This window comes from Lepisosteus oculatus, chromosome 3, assembly GCF_040954835.1.
Source record: "Lepisosteus oculatus isolate fLepOcu1 chromosome 3, fLepOcu1.hap2, whole genome shotgun sequence".
Taxonomy (NCBI): Eukaryota; Metazoa; Chordata; class Actinopteri; order Semionotiformes; family Lepisosteidae; genus Lepisosteus; species Lepisosteus oculatus.
The window spans coordinates 36979245-36995134 of NC_090698.1; the positions used below are offsets into that span (position 1 = coordinate 36979245).

A 15890-nucleotide genomic window follows, 5' to 3' on the forward strand; every position below is an offset into this window, starting at 1 on the left:
TTCCTTCCCCCCTATATTGTTATGTATGAGTACAATAGGCAAACCTTCCAATGAAAGACAGACCCCTTCCTCCCACGGATAGACTGACAAATGTTTTCACAGCCTTCACTTTGTCACAGCCTTCACTCAAATTACCCAGACTGTAATAACAGGAATAAAGCTTTGTGCCCGTCCTCTCTGAACCCGAAAATACTACAATATATATTTCTAAATATCACCTATGTAAGTTGCTCGCACGGACTTGAATCTCTTTTTCTCGTGGTTTTATTTAATGTGGCACTATGCACTGTGATAGGGGGATGCTGTTCATGATCCAATTTTTTTTTTTAAATACAGTAATTCTACCAGCTATATAAATACACCTCGAACATTTGCCCACCAGCTAACACACAGAAGCAAACTGAATACAAAATGTACTTGTAAGAATAGCGTTTACAAATATTAAAAAACATACTTGCTTTATACTCTTATACTGTACAGTGTATTAAAACACTCTATGGTCACTACAGTGTGTGTAATGCTGCCCACTAAACCTCTTTTCCACAGTTTCACGAAGAGCAAGTTCATGTAGCAGATTCACAGCTGGATACAATTTTATCTTGCAAAAATTCAGGTATTTCTCAACATATTTACTATCCATCTCGATATTTATGCATAATTAAAATATTTATGATAAAGGTGGAAGGTTGTGTACTTTTGTCCAACTGAGCAATCTTGCTTTTATAAAATATACCAACTTTTTCATGTTTAATGATTAACACTGTAATACACAGTTTAAAATTATTAGAAGTCTAAAGAGTATACAACTTAAATTCTTAATTGGAAAAAGACTCCCTTGGTAGTGTTTTCTGACAACAGCTCAAATTCTGTATATGAGACGCTGAGCTTTAATAGCTCCACCTGGCAGTTTTACGAGGTCTTACAAGGTGCTTACGGAAACTATTATAATCTAATTTGCATACGGTATAATGTGGAATATTGCGCCATGCCCACCACGTTTTACCGCATCGTACCTCACTCATTTAGAACAGCTGCATCTGTACCATAATGCACAGTATGTGGCTTTGCAGGCATTCCACAAACATTCTAGTCCTAGTGATCCCACAGGCAGTCTAACTCGGGCAGAGCAACCTGGTTTTATGTAAATTTAAAACTGTAGTGACTAAAGTCTAAAGTTAGTTACTGTACCTGCAACAGTTACACATAGAAAGCTAATAAATGATACAACTGTGTAAAGTGTTATTAATAGGAAGATACATGAAAAGACTATTGTGAAATTTTGTGTCTAATTGCAAAGCCTAATCCTTGAATACTGATTTTAGAGACAATAGATACAAAAAAATAAGCTTTGAATTTATGGCTTTGATATTGAGTTTGTCAGAAGTGATATAATCTATATAAGTCCATAATGTTGATGTCTGAAAATAAATTTAAAAACTAGTCAATAATGACAAGGATTTTTGTTGCAAAAAAGAGAAGTTGAAGAGAAAACTTTCTCTTTAGAGAAGTAACTAATAATAGTTATGCTGAACACAGCTGCAAATCACCAGTGAGGGCCTAAAAGAAACACAAAGAATGTTTCTAAGGCCTGTTTGACCCAGTCCCAAGTATTCCATAAGATGTGGGTCACGCAATGGCCAATAATGAACAGCTTCTTTGAGAAAAGAAATTGGACACCTGCATATAAAACAGGACTACTGTAATGTCATTTGACTGCAAACATTAGCAAAAAACATCCTGAAAACACAGAGCACTGTTTACAGAACTCTGATTAAAGCATAGATTAAATCTTTTTGAATCTATGCTTTCAGAAAATTAGAGTAAATTATACAAGGATGGACTGAATAGATTTCTTAAAAATAGAAACAACAATTACATCTGAATTTGAATTCATATCCTGTTTCAAAAACTTGATTTATTTAAGCTGTAAACAGCACAAAAATAGCTCATACATTTAAGAGACCTGCAAAATAAAAAAATATATCAAATTGATTAAATCCATTCACATGGAATACATGCCATAAGGTTACTAAACTGTTCATCACTTCAGCAACTTTCTTTCTGATGTTTACTTCACATAAGTATTTGAAAGAAATGAAATAGCATTAGAGATCTACACATATGTATTAATGAAGTAGTTCATTTGGATCCTACAGTACACCCAACACACAAAAAATGAGAAAATTGGAAAAATGATCCAATATGTCAAATTGCAGCCAAAATTTAAAATTTGAAGAGATTAGTTGTAACATTAATTATTTAATAATATAACAGAAGAGTAATAGTCAAAATCCATAAAAAGATGTAATCATTCAAAATGCACGGTAAAAACCTATATCGCGCTGCAGGGTTGCAGGTTGCCACAGTACATGATTTGCTGGCCAAAGATGATCGACAGGGTGCACTTATGGTGCATTAGTTAGTGAAACAACTGCTTCATTTAATTTCTCTACTGTGCATGTTTAAATACGCTTAATATGGAATTTTACAACCAAAGAGAAATTTTGGTAGCATGAAAATAACAGGAGTATAAAGTCTCTGAACGTCATAAACAATGAAAAAAACATAAAACTGTAGGTCACACCCATGCCTGTCCTGGATAAAGTGGTTAGAAAAGGGATGGGCAGGTGGATTTATACTTGTAAAAACATTTCAATTTAAATGCAATATGGAAGATATCATTCATATTAATAATGAACATGAAAGAGTTAGCAAATGTGGATACTGTCAATGGCAGGGGTAAACTCAAGCCTCACAACACAATTGTATATATATTTATAATTATAATCTAGAATATCAATGTGGTATTAAAATGGCCAGTGAAAAATTCATTGGAGTGTGCAAAAAGGTCTATGTTTAATCAAAGGAAATGCATGTTATACTTTTAACAAGCTGTCTCTTGGAGTGCTTTCAGTGCATTCTTTGTGTATTTCCTAATTGCAGCAGGGGGAGGGTTTGTGCGGGAAAGTTTAGGCTGCAATTGAATTGGGACTCTGTATTCTTCACACCTGAAAGAAACATTCACAGCCAAAACATTATGTTTCTTTTCTTCCCTTTTCAGTATGGAATAAACCTTTACTTGTTTCTTTGCAGCCTATGCATGGTGATGCAGCTTCCTACTTGAATTCTCGGTTCTTGACTGAGTAGGCTTTGGAGAAACTTACAACCATTTTTATTTTCTTTGTGATGCAAGTTTGAAGAGTGATGACAAATTAAACCAATTGTAAATATAATGTTTACATTGATGTTTTTCTTAATTTTATATATCACAGTATATTTACTTGACATTCACGATCACTTACGTGTAGGGAGGAGTGTCAGATGTCAAGGAGATGCCCCCCCCCCCCCCCCCCAACACACACACAGACTGACAAAAAAAATTTGGAAGGGTTAACTAACCATTGAAAAGGGTGCAACTGCAGCAGCCAAAAATTAAAAAATCATAGCTGTAACAAACTGTCACATTCACTTCCTTGCGTAACAATCGTGATGTTTCCGAAATATAAAGCTTCTAAATTTTTGAAGAATTTGTTACAGCAGCACCTGTGTCAATGTTAGTGGTTTTATCATAAATAATATATAATTATTATTAATAATAATAATTAACAAATAATATAATAAATCAAATTCCAAAAAGATTAACTACAGAACGTCTTATTTTTCTGTGTAAGCTTAATGGAGCAAATATAAAGTCAAATAAGTCAGAATCTCAGAGTAAAACAAAAATGTCAAAAACATTTCACATAAAAAACATAAAGAAAACCTTAGTCAGGCAGACAGATTTTAAATTCTTCAAACAAAATTAGCTCTGAAAGGTTTGTCAAAATCAGATTCTTTGCAAGTAGTACACAACTTCTCAAAAGATTTCTCTCATCCAAACAAAAGTTTGATTTTTTAAAATTATTTCGAAACCTTGGATGGTATGTCTCAGGTACTAATTCACAGCGTAAGCTAAACAAAACAGCTCCTAGGCACACCGAGATCTTGACATGCAGGTGTGGAGTAGAGTGAACATCTTCTGTTTTAAATGGCTTTGGATTTGTGTTAAGATTTGTATCTGTTGTAATGAATAGAATTCAGGTTCTGATTTTTAAAGTTAAAGCTTTTAAAGTCATACAATGTCTAAGTTAGACAGGGGCATGTAATTTTTTTCTTATTTTAGATTTTCTTGAAAAAAATGTTTAAAAAATCAGCTTCCCACGTTCACCTTGCTGTAACTATAGTGGGGATGTAGTATATTAGGAGGCTTGTTCAGGATCTGTTTGGTGGAGCAGATATTTTTTCCTTGGTTCACACGTGCTGCACTTGGGGTTGTTTTAGTATGTAGTAGTCCTTTGTATTACAGGTATTACAGTACTACAGTTTGTATTATCGATAATTGTGCTATCCATTGTGGCTTTAAGTTTAGAGAATTTTACTCTAGACCCAGCTTTGGAGCAGTTTGAGAAATGTCACAAGACAGATGTTTAATTGATAGCGGGTTTTAGTCTTTTGACTTGCTGGGGACGTATCAGGTGTTAAATTGAAGAAGGAGACACCCACACCCCCGAACAGACGATGATAAAGGTGATAAAAATCAATTCAAAAGGGTGCAGTGTGTTATCACAAAAGCGCAATTAAATGAGAGCTACAGTACAATCAGACAGATTTTAAATTCTTTAAGCAACTTTCACTGTTTGTCAAATTCAACTACTTTGCGCAGTACACGACTTCTGAAAAGGTAACTTTTTCTCTCCTGCACACTCATCACAGGTTTATTGTTTATAATTCTGAAACTTGGACAATATGCCTCAGGGACTCATTCATATTATAATCAAAACAACCCCAACCGTGTCTCACCTCCCACTGTTCCACACATGCAAATCCCATGAAGTCAGACCCACAGATATACCGAAACAGTAGCGCATACAGCAATGAACAGCATTGTATACAAAATACTGTATATAAAGTATGAGATTGTATGGTTTCAAAGCCACTACAGTACAGTATGTTTGAAATGTTTTTTTCTTAATCCAAATTTAAAGTTAAATTTCCCATTGCTCAATCTGTATTAAGATAAACTATTTTACACATCTGGTGTGTCTTCTCTGTAACTCTTCAGTTTACAACTTGTCCATGGTCATTCATTATTAATTTTATTAACAATATATTCTGTATTGCATTTAAATTGGAACGTTTTTACAAATATAAAAAGAGGCTCAACGTGTCTCCTCTATAACTGTTCAGTTCACAGAATAATTCCTGCAGAGCCACACACCATCGTCACAACATAGTAAACAACTGGGGCTTGCTTAAAGGTGTAACACATCTGTCTGGTTTCAACATATTGATAAGCTCTTCACCGGTTACTGGCAATTGTAAAAATAACCTTTCTTCCCTCCTTTAACGTAATACTGCAAAGAAATCCTTAATCACGCAACCATCACTAATAATAATCCATGCAGATACAGACACTTACGCTGAAGCCAACAACAAGCTATTGTAGCGGCGAGGCTTATTAATAAGAAAGAATTAAGTGTTCTGAGTTTTCCCAAATGAGGCCCCTGTTCATCTCTGTGGTGCAGCCACAGAGAAACTATTCATGCAGGCTGATTTAAGGTTCCTTTGATAAGGTTTCCTAGGACAGCTCCCAAAGGGGGATGCACTTAGCTAAGCCTGGCTATCATGATCAATGGTCATCCATTGGTGCCTATCTGACTAGGGAGTGCCAGTTGGACATCTGGACTGCATTCCTAAGTGTCAGGAGTAAGTGACTCATATCTCACCTTGATCAACCAATCAGGGACTGGTAGGGCCGAGTAACCCACGTGGGACTCTGATGCCCATGGAACTTTCAGCCAATCAATGAGCTGAAGTTCCTCCAGGTAAAAACAGGCAACACAGAGAGCCTGAGAGATTCAGTAAGATTCAGGAGAATTCTGAGACTTTTCTAAAGGGAATTCAAAAGGAGAATTCCAGGGCAGGACGGCCTAGGAGCAGAAGGCTCCCAAGGGCAGGACATTCTCGCAGCGTGCCTCCTGACCATCCTGAGCCTGGACAACCACGGAACAGCCAGTGTGTCCGAGTGCCAGAACTTTCCTTTTTTTCTAAGAGTCTAGAGCGGAGGTTGCCAGAGAGTAACCAGAGGATCCACCCGAGGTTAGCACCAGCAGCAGGCCTCATGAGCAGGTCAGAACTGTGGACAGCTGAATCACTATTCAGAACTAGCTCTTCATCAGGAACGAACCGGTCCTCTTCCTGACTTGCTGGGACCCACAGTCATCTTTTCTCCTGTGCACAAACTTTGCTAGTTAAAGCCAACAGTGAGCATCAGCAGCGCACCGTCGCAAGCCGCACAGCACAGCCTGGCACCGAGCCAGAGAGCGTTGATTGGACAGCAACAGCCTGCAACTGTTTCTTTGTGCCCGCAGGAGATCTGAATCCCCAGAGATTGGATGAGTATTCAACTTCAATGCATTACAGCTCGAGAATTCAATTGTTATCCCAACCAGTTGATATCAATTTAATTCCTAAGAGTTATGTACTTGTTTTGAGTATCTAATGTAGAAGTTATAACCAAGTTCATTTACAAAACGGTCTAAATGAATGATATACTGAACGTATGTCCTCTTGATATGTGTAACACTTCGTAACTGACTGAATATACAGTGCCTTGCGAAAGTATTCGGCCCCCTTGAACTTTTCAACCTTTTGCCACATTTCAGGCTTCAAACATAAAGATATAAATTTTTTATTTTATGTGAAGAATCACCAACAAGTGGGACACAATTGTGAAGTGGAACGAAATCTATTGGATTTTTGAAACTTTTTTAACTAATAAAAAAATGAAAAGTGGGGCGTGCAAAATTATTCGGCCCCTTTACTTTCAGTGCAGCAAACTCACTCCAGAAGTTCAGCGAGGATCTCTGAATGATCCAATGTTGTCCTAAATGACTGATGGTGATAAATAGAATCCACCTGTGTGTAATCAAGTCTCTGTATAAATGCACCTGCTCTGTGATAGTCTCAAGGTTCTGTTGAAAGCGCAGAGAGCATCATGAAGACCAAGGAACACACCAGGCAGGTCCGTAATACTGTTGTGGAGAAGTTTAAAGCCGGATTTGGATACAAACAGATTTCCCAAGCTTCAAACATCCCAAGGAGCACTGTGCAAGCGATCATCTTGAAATGGAAGGAGTATCAGACCACTGCAAATCTACCAAGACCTGGCCGTCCCTCTAAACTTTCAGCTCAGACAAGGAGAAGACTGATCAGAGATGCAGCCAAGAGGCCCATGATCACTCTGGATGAACTGCAGAGAACTACAGCTGAGGTGGGAGAGTCTGTCCATAGGACAACAATCAGTCTTACACTGCACAAATCTGGCCTTTATGGAAGAGTGGCAAGAAGAAAGCCATTTCTCAAAGATATCCATAAAAAGTCTCGTCTAAAGTTTGCCACAAGCCACCTAGGAGACACCCCAAACATGTGGAAGAAGGTGCTCTGGTCAGATGAAACCAAAATCGAACTTTTTGGCCACAATGCAAAACGATATGTTTGGCGTAAAAGCAACACAGCTCATCACCCTCAACACACCATCCCCACTGTCAAACATGGTGGTGGCAGCATCATGGTTTGGGCCTGCTTTTCTTCAGCAGGGACAGGGAAGATGGGTAAAATTGAGGGGAAGATGGATGCAGCCAAATACAGGACCATTCTGGATGAAAACCTGTTGGAGTCTGCAAAAGACCTGAAACTGGGACGGAGATTTATCTTCCAACAAGACAATGATCCCAAACATACAGCAAAATCTACAAAGGAATGGTTCACAAATAAACGTATCCAGGTGTTTGAATGGCCAAGTCAAAGTCCAGACCTGAATCCAATCGAGAATCTGTGGAAAGAGCTGAAAACTGCTGTTCACAAACGCTCTCCATCCAACCTCACTGAGCTCGAGCTGTTTTGCAAGGAAGAATGGGCAAGAATTTCAGTCTCTCGATGTGCAAAACTGATAGAGACATACCCCAAGCGACTTGCAGCTGTAATCGCAGCAAAAGGTGGCTCTGCAAAGTATTAACGCCCCACTTTTCATTTTTTTATTAGTTAAAAAAGTTTCAAAAATCCAATAGATTTCGTTCCACTTCACAATTGTGTCCCACTTGTTGGTGATTCTTCACATAAAATAAAAAATTTATATCTTTATGTTTGAAGCCTGAAATGTGGCAAAAGGTTGAAAAGTTCAAGGGGGCCGAATACTTTCGCAAGGCACTGTATACCTTTTGTATTCTGATAACCCTCTCGATAAGATCTGTTAGGTTTATATGCATATTTTATGTATTAATAAATGTATCCTCGTGTATTAGTACCCGTGTGTGTGCGTTGTTTGAGTTATGTCGCATGGTTGTGTAGCGGTGAGGCTTAATAATAATGCAGAATTAAGTGTTTCTGAGCTTTTCCAAATTAGGCCTCATTTCTCTGTTCATCTCTGTGGTGCAGCCACAGAGAAACCATTCATGCAAGGTGATTTAAGGTCCAAGGACAGCTCCCAAAGGGGGATGCACTTAGCTAAGCCTGGCTATCATGATCAATGGTCACCCATTGGCGCCTATCTGTCTAGGGAGTGCGAGTTGGACATCTGGATTGCATTTCTAAGTGTCAGGACTAAGTGACTCATATCTCACCTTGATCAACCAATCAGGGACCGGTAGGGCCGAGTAACCCACGTGGGACTCTGATGCCCATGGAACTTTCAGCCAATCAATGAGCTGAAGTTCCTCCAGGTAAAAACAGGCAACACAGAGAGCCTGAGAGATTCAACAAGATTCAGACAAGATTCAGAAGGAATTCAAAGGAGAATCCCAAGGGCAGGACATTCTCGCAGCGCGCCTCCTGACCATCCTGAGACTCAGCCCGGACAACCACGGAATGGCCAGTGTGTCCGAGTGCCAGAACTTTCCTTTGTTCTAAGAGTCTAGAGTGGAGGTTGCCAGAGAGTAACCAGCAGCAGGCCTCGTGAACAGGTCGGAACTGTGGACAGCTGAATTACTATTCAGAACTAGCTCTTCATCAGGAACAAACCGGTCCTCTTCCTGACTTGCTGGGACCCACAGTCATCTTTTCTCCTGCGCACAAACTTTGCTAGTTAAAGCCAACACTAACTAGCCGGTCAGTGAGCATCAGCAGCGCACCGTCGCAAGCCGCACAGCACAGCCTGGCACCGAGCCAGAGAGCGCGGATTGGACAGCAACAGCCTGCAACTGTTTCTTTGTGCCCGCAGGAGATCTGAATCCCCAAAATTTGGATGAGTATTCAACTTCAATGCATTACAGCTCGAGAATTCAATTGTTATCCAAACCAGTTGATATCAATTTAATTCCTAAGAGTTATGTACTTGTTTTGAGTATCTAATGTAGAAGTTGTAACCAAGTTCACTTTACGAAACGGTCTTAATGAATGATATACTGAACGTATGTCCTCTTGATATGTGTAACACTTCGTAACTGACTGAATATATATCTTTTCTATTCTGATAACCCTCTCGATAAGATCTGTTAGGTTTATATGCATATTCTATGTATTAATAAATGTATCCTCGTGTATTAGTACCTGTGTGTGCGCGTTGTTTGAGTTATGTCGCATGGTTGGATTCTAAAGCCATCAAAAGAATCAACTTTGTGATTTACTGCTACAATTAATAATTGTCTCAGTAAATGCCCAAACCCTACAGAACTGGTGCCTTCAAAGAGCCAAATAATGTAGATTATTTGGCGTCCCTGAACCGGCATAATCTACAGTTGGATTCTAAAGCCATCAAAAGAATCAATTTTGTGATTTACTGCTACAATTAATAATTGTCCCAGTAAATGCCCAAACCCTACAGAACGGGTGCCTTCAGAGAGCACACTACATTACATTTTGGCTATGGCAACGTTACACTATAATAGTTGACTATTTTTATGTATTTGGCTACATAAGAAAGAAACTGAAAGTAATTCTCTGATCAGGCTCTGAACCACCTGGATGCAGCCTGCTACATTACAGTCCATTGGCCATTACCACTATAAGGACAATAAAAGTTTTTTTTGAAAATGTCAAAATGTTTCCAAAACATCTACTTGTGATATTTTAGCTGTTTAGTTACATTATTCCATATTAATATCACTATCAAGTGGTATTAAAACTTTTTTTTACAATAACAGCAACTGGTGTTCTTACTACGTATTCTTAGAAAAGGATTAAACAATTTTTAACTTTTTACAATACATACATAAAACTTTATAATGTTGGAACAAGCATGTTAAAACCATAACCCACTGTAAGTCACCATGTTAAAGACTTTGATGTATAAAATATTTATGAAGAAGGTGAAATACTGTTGTGTACTTTTTATATTTAGTTACCACTACCATCCACTGTGCGTACATGAGGCTCAAAAAAGCACATCACATTCATAAGCTACAGTATAATAATAAACTCTTTTTATATATCCAACTGAGCAATCTTAATTTTATTAAATATACCTACTTTTTAATTAGTTTAATATTTAAAATGCTGTAATACACAGTTTAAAATTAATAAAAGTCTAAACAGTATACAACTTAGAAAAAGATTTTGCCTCAGCATTGACCGGGCGTTTTCTGGCAACAGCCGAAATGCTCCACACACGACATTAAGCTGCTCCATCTGGCGGTTTTACAAAGAAGTCCAAACACAAAAGTTTTATAACGTAGTAAAGTCCACAACTGAGTATTTTTAAAAAGCTGCGTTACTCCACAGCCCTGAGCTGCAAAGTACTGCATTACTGTATAGCTGTATCTGTAACCCCACAGCTCACAACTGGCAACCCACTGAAGCTAAGCAGGTGTGAGCCTGGTCAGTACCTGGATGAGAGACCTCTTGGGAAAAACTAAGATTGCTGCTGGAAGTGGTGTTAGTGAGGCCAGCAGGGGGCGTTCACCCCTAAACGCTATATTGTAAAAAGGCACAGTCCTACAGATGAGAAGTAAAACCAAGGTCCCGACTCTCTGTGGTAATTAAAAATCCCAGGGTGTTTCTCAAAAAGAGTAAGGGTGTTACCCTGGAATCCTGGGCAAATTTCCAACTGTCTTTCAGATGAAATGTCAAACCAGGGTCCTGACTCTATATGGTCATTAAGAATCCCAGGGTGTTTCTCAAGATGATTAGGGGTGTCACCCCGGCGTCCTGGCCAAATTTCCCATTGGTCTTTACTATTCATGGCCTCCTAATAACCCCCATCTCTAAATTGGCTTCATCACTCTGTTCTATGGCTATGGTTGCCGTCGGATCATCCAGGTGGATGCTGCAAAGTGGTGGTGGTGGAGGGAAGTCCCCATTACCTGTAAAGAGTTTGAGTGGAGTGTCCAGAAACAGAGTGTAAGCAATTATTGTTATTATTAATGACATTTAATGTAACATCCCTGTGTACCATGTAGCACTGTTTTATCTACATTATTTTTAAATTGTAGTGACATACAAGACAGTTAAAAAGACCAATAGTTTTTGATTAACTTATTTTATTTGAGTACTTATGGTATTTTAGTAGTTATGTTAAGATGATGCAAACGTGACATTAAATAATTTTAAAAAAGTCAAATGCCAACTTAATGTATGTAGAATTTAATACACTGTACAGGGATGCTGGATAATACTACACTATGCTATTGAAAAAATAGTTGAAAAATGTTGGAAAAATAATTTGGTGATCTGCACAGATGTGCATATATGGCAAGCTGCTTGACATTTGGATTCTCATAGATTTTGAGTAAAGTTAAGTAGATTTGAGTGTGTTTTTGAATCCACCTATAGATACAACATTTTATTTTCTGCAATAACTCTTATTTAATGCAGTCAATTCAACCAAAAAGAAGAGGATGGACAAAGGAAGAATTTTCTGTTCAAACATTATGTAGGTGGTATATGTGCTAAACGGTCTACAGGTTAACTGGTAAGTGGTGAATTATTTAAAAGGGACTACTGCAAGAAAAGCATTCACCACATCTGTCAGACTTCCTTTTAGAATCATTTGTGAGTTATTACCAGATGTGTTTGTTCCCCATACAACTATGTAATGGGTCAAATTATCAGCCAAGATTTAATTAAGGAAGCACTTCAAAGAGAAACTACCTAGATGAGTTATTTTTATTTCTATGTTGGGTAAAGCGTGCTTGCATTTCAAATGATAAATTATAAAAAATATGAGCAGAGAAGTGGCTAAAAGCATTTTCACCAACTGGTATTAGCATTGCAAATTGTTTTATCTGACACTATTTTAAAATAAAAGCCTGATAAAGGAATTTAGAACAAAACCACTAGTACACTTCTTGGAAAAACAAACAGCATTACCCTGTAGCTAATTTTAGAAGAGTAGCATATTTCTGTTTGTAACATCTGAAGTCTATTAGCTGCCATTGCCTATAATTTTTAATTAAAATAAAAATAAATGACATTTTTTATATTTAATTGTTTTATAAAGAAACAAAACTGCAATAAGACATACATTTGCCAGATTTATATACAGATTGGTAAAATGCTGTACATAATTTTGTACATAATATATTTTATCAAACTGAGGGGAAAATGCTTTCATTCTTTCACTCTAGCAATTACCAAAATAGCCCATAAATGCTGATCCCACTAGGATAGGCTTTAATTGGGTCAGTCTCAATATAATTATTGTTTGAATAGAAAATAAAAAGGTCAGAGCTAACCGCCATATAAAGACTTAAGCATGAAAAAATGAAGATCATAGGAAAGGCTTCCACAACAAACCACTTAAAACAATGACTAAAAATCTAAGTAAGACTTACAAGCAATTTCACCACTTCACTGTTTTAACATGTCTTAAGCAGAATATTGCAAACCTTCCTTTGGTCTACAGTTTAAGACTGAGTGTAACTGATTTGAAAACTAAGAAAGTTCAACATCAGTTTGAATCTGTGAATGCACCCATTTTGCTCCATTTCAGTAATTTCAGTCATGTCCTGTGACATTCCAGGATGAATCTGCACACGTGGCAAACAATGAAAGTAACAAGGAATATGATGCAGAACTCAATGAATTGTAGACCACAGAGATTTAATAACATCCTTTCAATGTGTCCGGTTATTTATAATTACAGTGTGAAACTCTCAATGAGTACTTACTGTCCAGCTTCGTGTAGTATGGGTGCAGGACAGAGAAGATAATTATCCAGTACTACACTTGGCTTCTCATCTGGAAAATGAGGGATTGCATGAGTTCCTTATACAGTTCTGGTTAATGAATTGTAGAATAAACTTGTTTCCAGGTGTATAATATTTAATAATTTTTCAAAAGCAAGGGACATTAAATTCTGATGCAGAGGTGACATGCATTATCAAGATTATAAATATATTCTAGAAAATTAACTTTGTGCCATAATCCATACTATTTTATGACAGTTCGTGCAGTGAGCACAAGTTCATGTAGATGTCACCTTCCGCACCACAAGAGGATTTTTAAATGCCTAAGATTCTGTGAGCTGAGTTTTGAGATTCAGGCATGTGCTTTCCATCTGCAGCATTTTTATAGCAAGATGTGATTACGCTTGTCCACAATTATAAGATGCCCTTCTTCTAAGAGGCTCACACCCATGTGGGTATAGCAAAACACTGTGTCTTGAAACCACATGGAACTTCTGAAGAGGCCTGATAAGTAAACATCTGCTAGCAGTGGAGTCCGTGGAGTGTGAGGCAAATGTTAGGAATTTTACAGTAAAATGGACATACTGTAAATAGATGCAAATATGTGTAAAAAATTAGAATATTTTTTTTCTAAAAATAAGGTAGTCCAGACAACAAATATGCCATCCTAAATATAATGATATAAGCTTTTTTTAGTTCAAATGGGTCCTCAAAGTATGTTTTTAAAGTTATTAGACATAAATATGAGTTGTCTCTTTTTCAAAATATTGTGAAACATTTTCAGTAATTCACAAAACTGAAAGGAACAATGACTTGAAGACAAACAGATCTATAAAGTGAAGGAACAAGCAAAGGTTTATTTAATGCTGAAAAGAATCTTCTGTTTTTCAGCATGGAATAAGCCTTTACATTGTTCCTTTGCAGCCTACGCATGCTGACACAGCTACCTACTAGATCTAGAAGTATATTGCTTCTATAAAATGTTTGATACTAAAAACGATAATATTTGGTAATTTTAATTAACTATATGTGACTATACTGATAATCCATTTCTATTCCCATGACTGACAATAATTGTTAATATTTTCAGCATCTGAAGTTGTTAAAAAAGGTGCAAGGAAAATAATTGAATTGGTCAAAGTTATGTAAACTAATCAATCTAAATTATATTAGTGCCATAAAATGTTAGTTCTTTAGAATACTTCAAGAAATTTGATTCATATGATCAGTAAACTACCTACACATATAAAGGCCTAGACAGAACAAGCGGCCTCCTCACTTGTTACCTTACTGATGATTTTATTGTCAAAGGATACAAGTAATAAATCATTAACTTATTTTGATACAGTGGTAATATTTGACCTCTCTTTCATTGTTCTACTATGGTCCTGTAATTATACAGACATTACCTGCCGAGAAGAGATGGCAAAAACAGGAGATAAGACTATTTTTTGCAAGTTTTTTAAGATCAGAACTTCAGTTCCTCTATTTGTCCTATTGAAAAATATTTAGTAGCATATTTGGCAAAGCCAAAATGCAGAAATTCCCTTTATTACTGGGGTTAACCAGTTCAAATTAACATGTATCATGAGGAAAATGCTCTTTTACATTACCAAATGGTTAATGGAGAAATCCATTGCTATATCTCTAGCACATGTAGGAAACAAAAGTCAGATATACAACAAAAAGTGTCAATGATACTTAAAGAGGAGCTTCTACAGTAGTACCTGATAGTCACTGGACAAGGCTATTCCACATTGTTCCCAGAATGCACAACCTAATGGTAAACTTGTGATACCTTTTGTACTGAAGTCTACGCACGAATCTTCCTCTTTCAAATCCAATAAAGCAAACAGAACACTTGTTTGCCCACTGCATAACTTTTTAGTCATACCTTCTCATGTTTTAAACAACCTGGAACAAAATAGTACTTTGTAGTATTAGATGGCACACTTTGTTTACATTTTCACAATCATAGCTATCGCAACTGAGATACATTTGTTTCAACATTATCAGGAGGAGTAGGTTTATGTGGAATAGGTAAGATGCTTTTATTTTAACACTGGGTGTCATATTACTGAAATGAGAATAGAAAAGAAGTGAGAAGGAAAACTTGACTTTAGGTGACTTTAAATTGTCTCTCGACTCTCGACAAGATAACCATCGGTAATACATTAGAAGTATATCCATTTTTAATTACAATAATTCTGTACTTACCATACTTTTTTTCATTGATAACAAAGCTGCAAACAACTCCATCCGTATTTCTGCCAAGCATAAAACCATTTCCTCTCAGCACAACCTCAAATGATTCTGTAAAAGATGGAAATCATAAACAGAAGGAAAGAAAAATAAAATTATGCACACTAACACTAACAAATGTTTGCATTTTACTGTATCACTGAAAATCATATATAGATGCAGCCATTCAAAATCCACGGTACAACCCCGTATCACGTGCAATTATCCACAGTTCGCTACATTGTATCGTAGTACGTGATTGGCTGGCCAAAATGATTGACAGGGGCACTCATGGTGCATTGGTTGTTAGTGAAACAATTTAATAATTTAATCTCTTTACCGTGCATGTTTTAATCCTCTTAATATTGAATATTTATAAGGAAGTTTACAACTAAAGGGAAATTTTAGTAGCTGAGCATAAAAAGAAGAGGAGCATAATGCATCTGAAGGTCATAAACTATATTAATTAAGGAACATAAATATATTATG

At 36.8% G+C, this 15890-nt stretch overlaps 1 protein-coding gene across 2 annotated transcripts in view; it reads right to left on the bottom strand.

The window, feature by feature from the left end:
• antxr2a (ANTXR cell adhesion molecule 2a) overlaps positions 1–15890 on the bottom strand; it is a 235825-nt gene that overhangs the window by 138426 nt on the left and 81509 nt on the right. For both annotated transcript variants that reach the window (XM_015365593.2, XM_069187145.1), the window contains exons 9-10: positions 15378–15473; positions 13143–13212 (exon numbers count right to left, since the gene is read on the bottom strand). In XM_015365593.2, coding sequence (XP_015221079.1) covers positions 13143–13212; positions 15378–15473 — 166 coding nt within the window. The remainder of the gene's footprint in view (positions 1–13142; positions 13213–15377; positions 15474–15890) is intronic.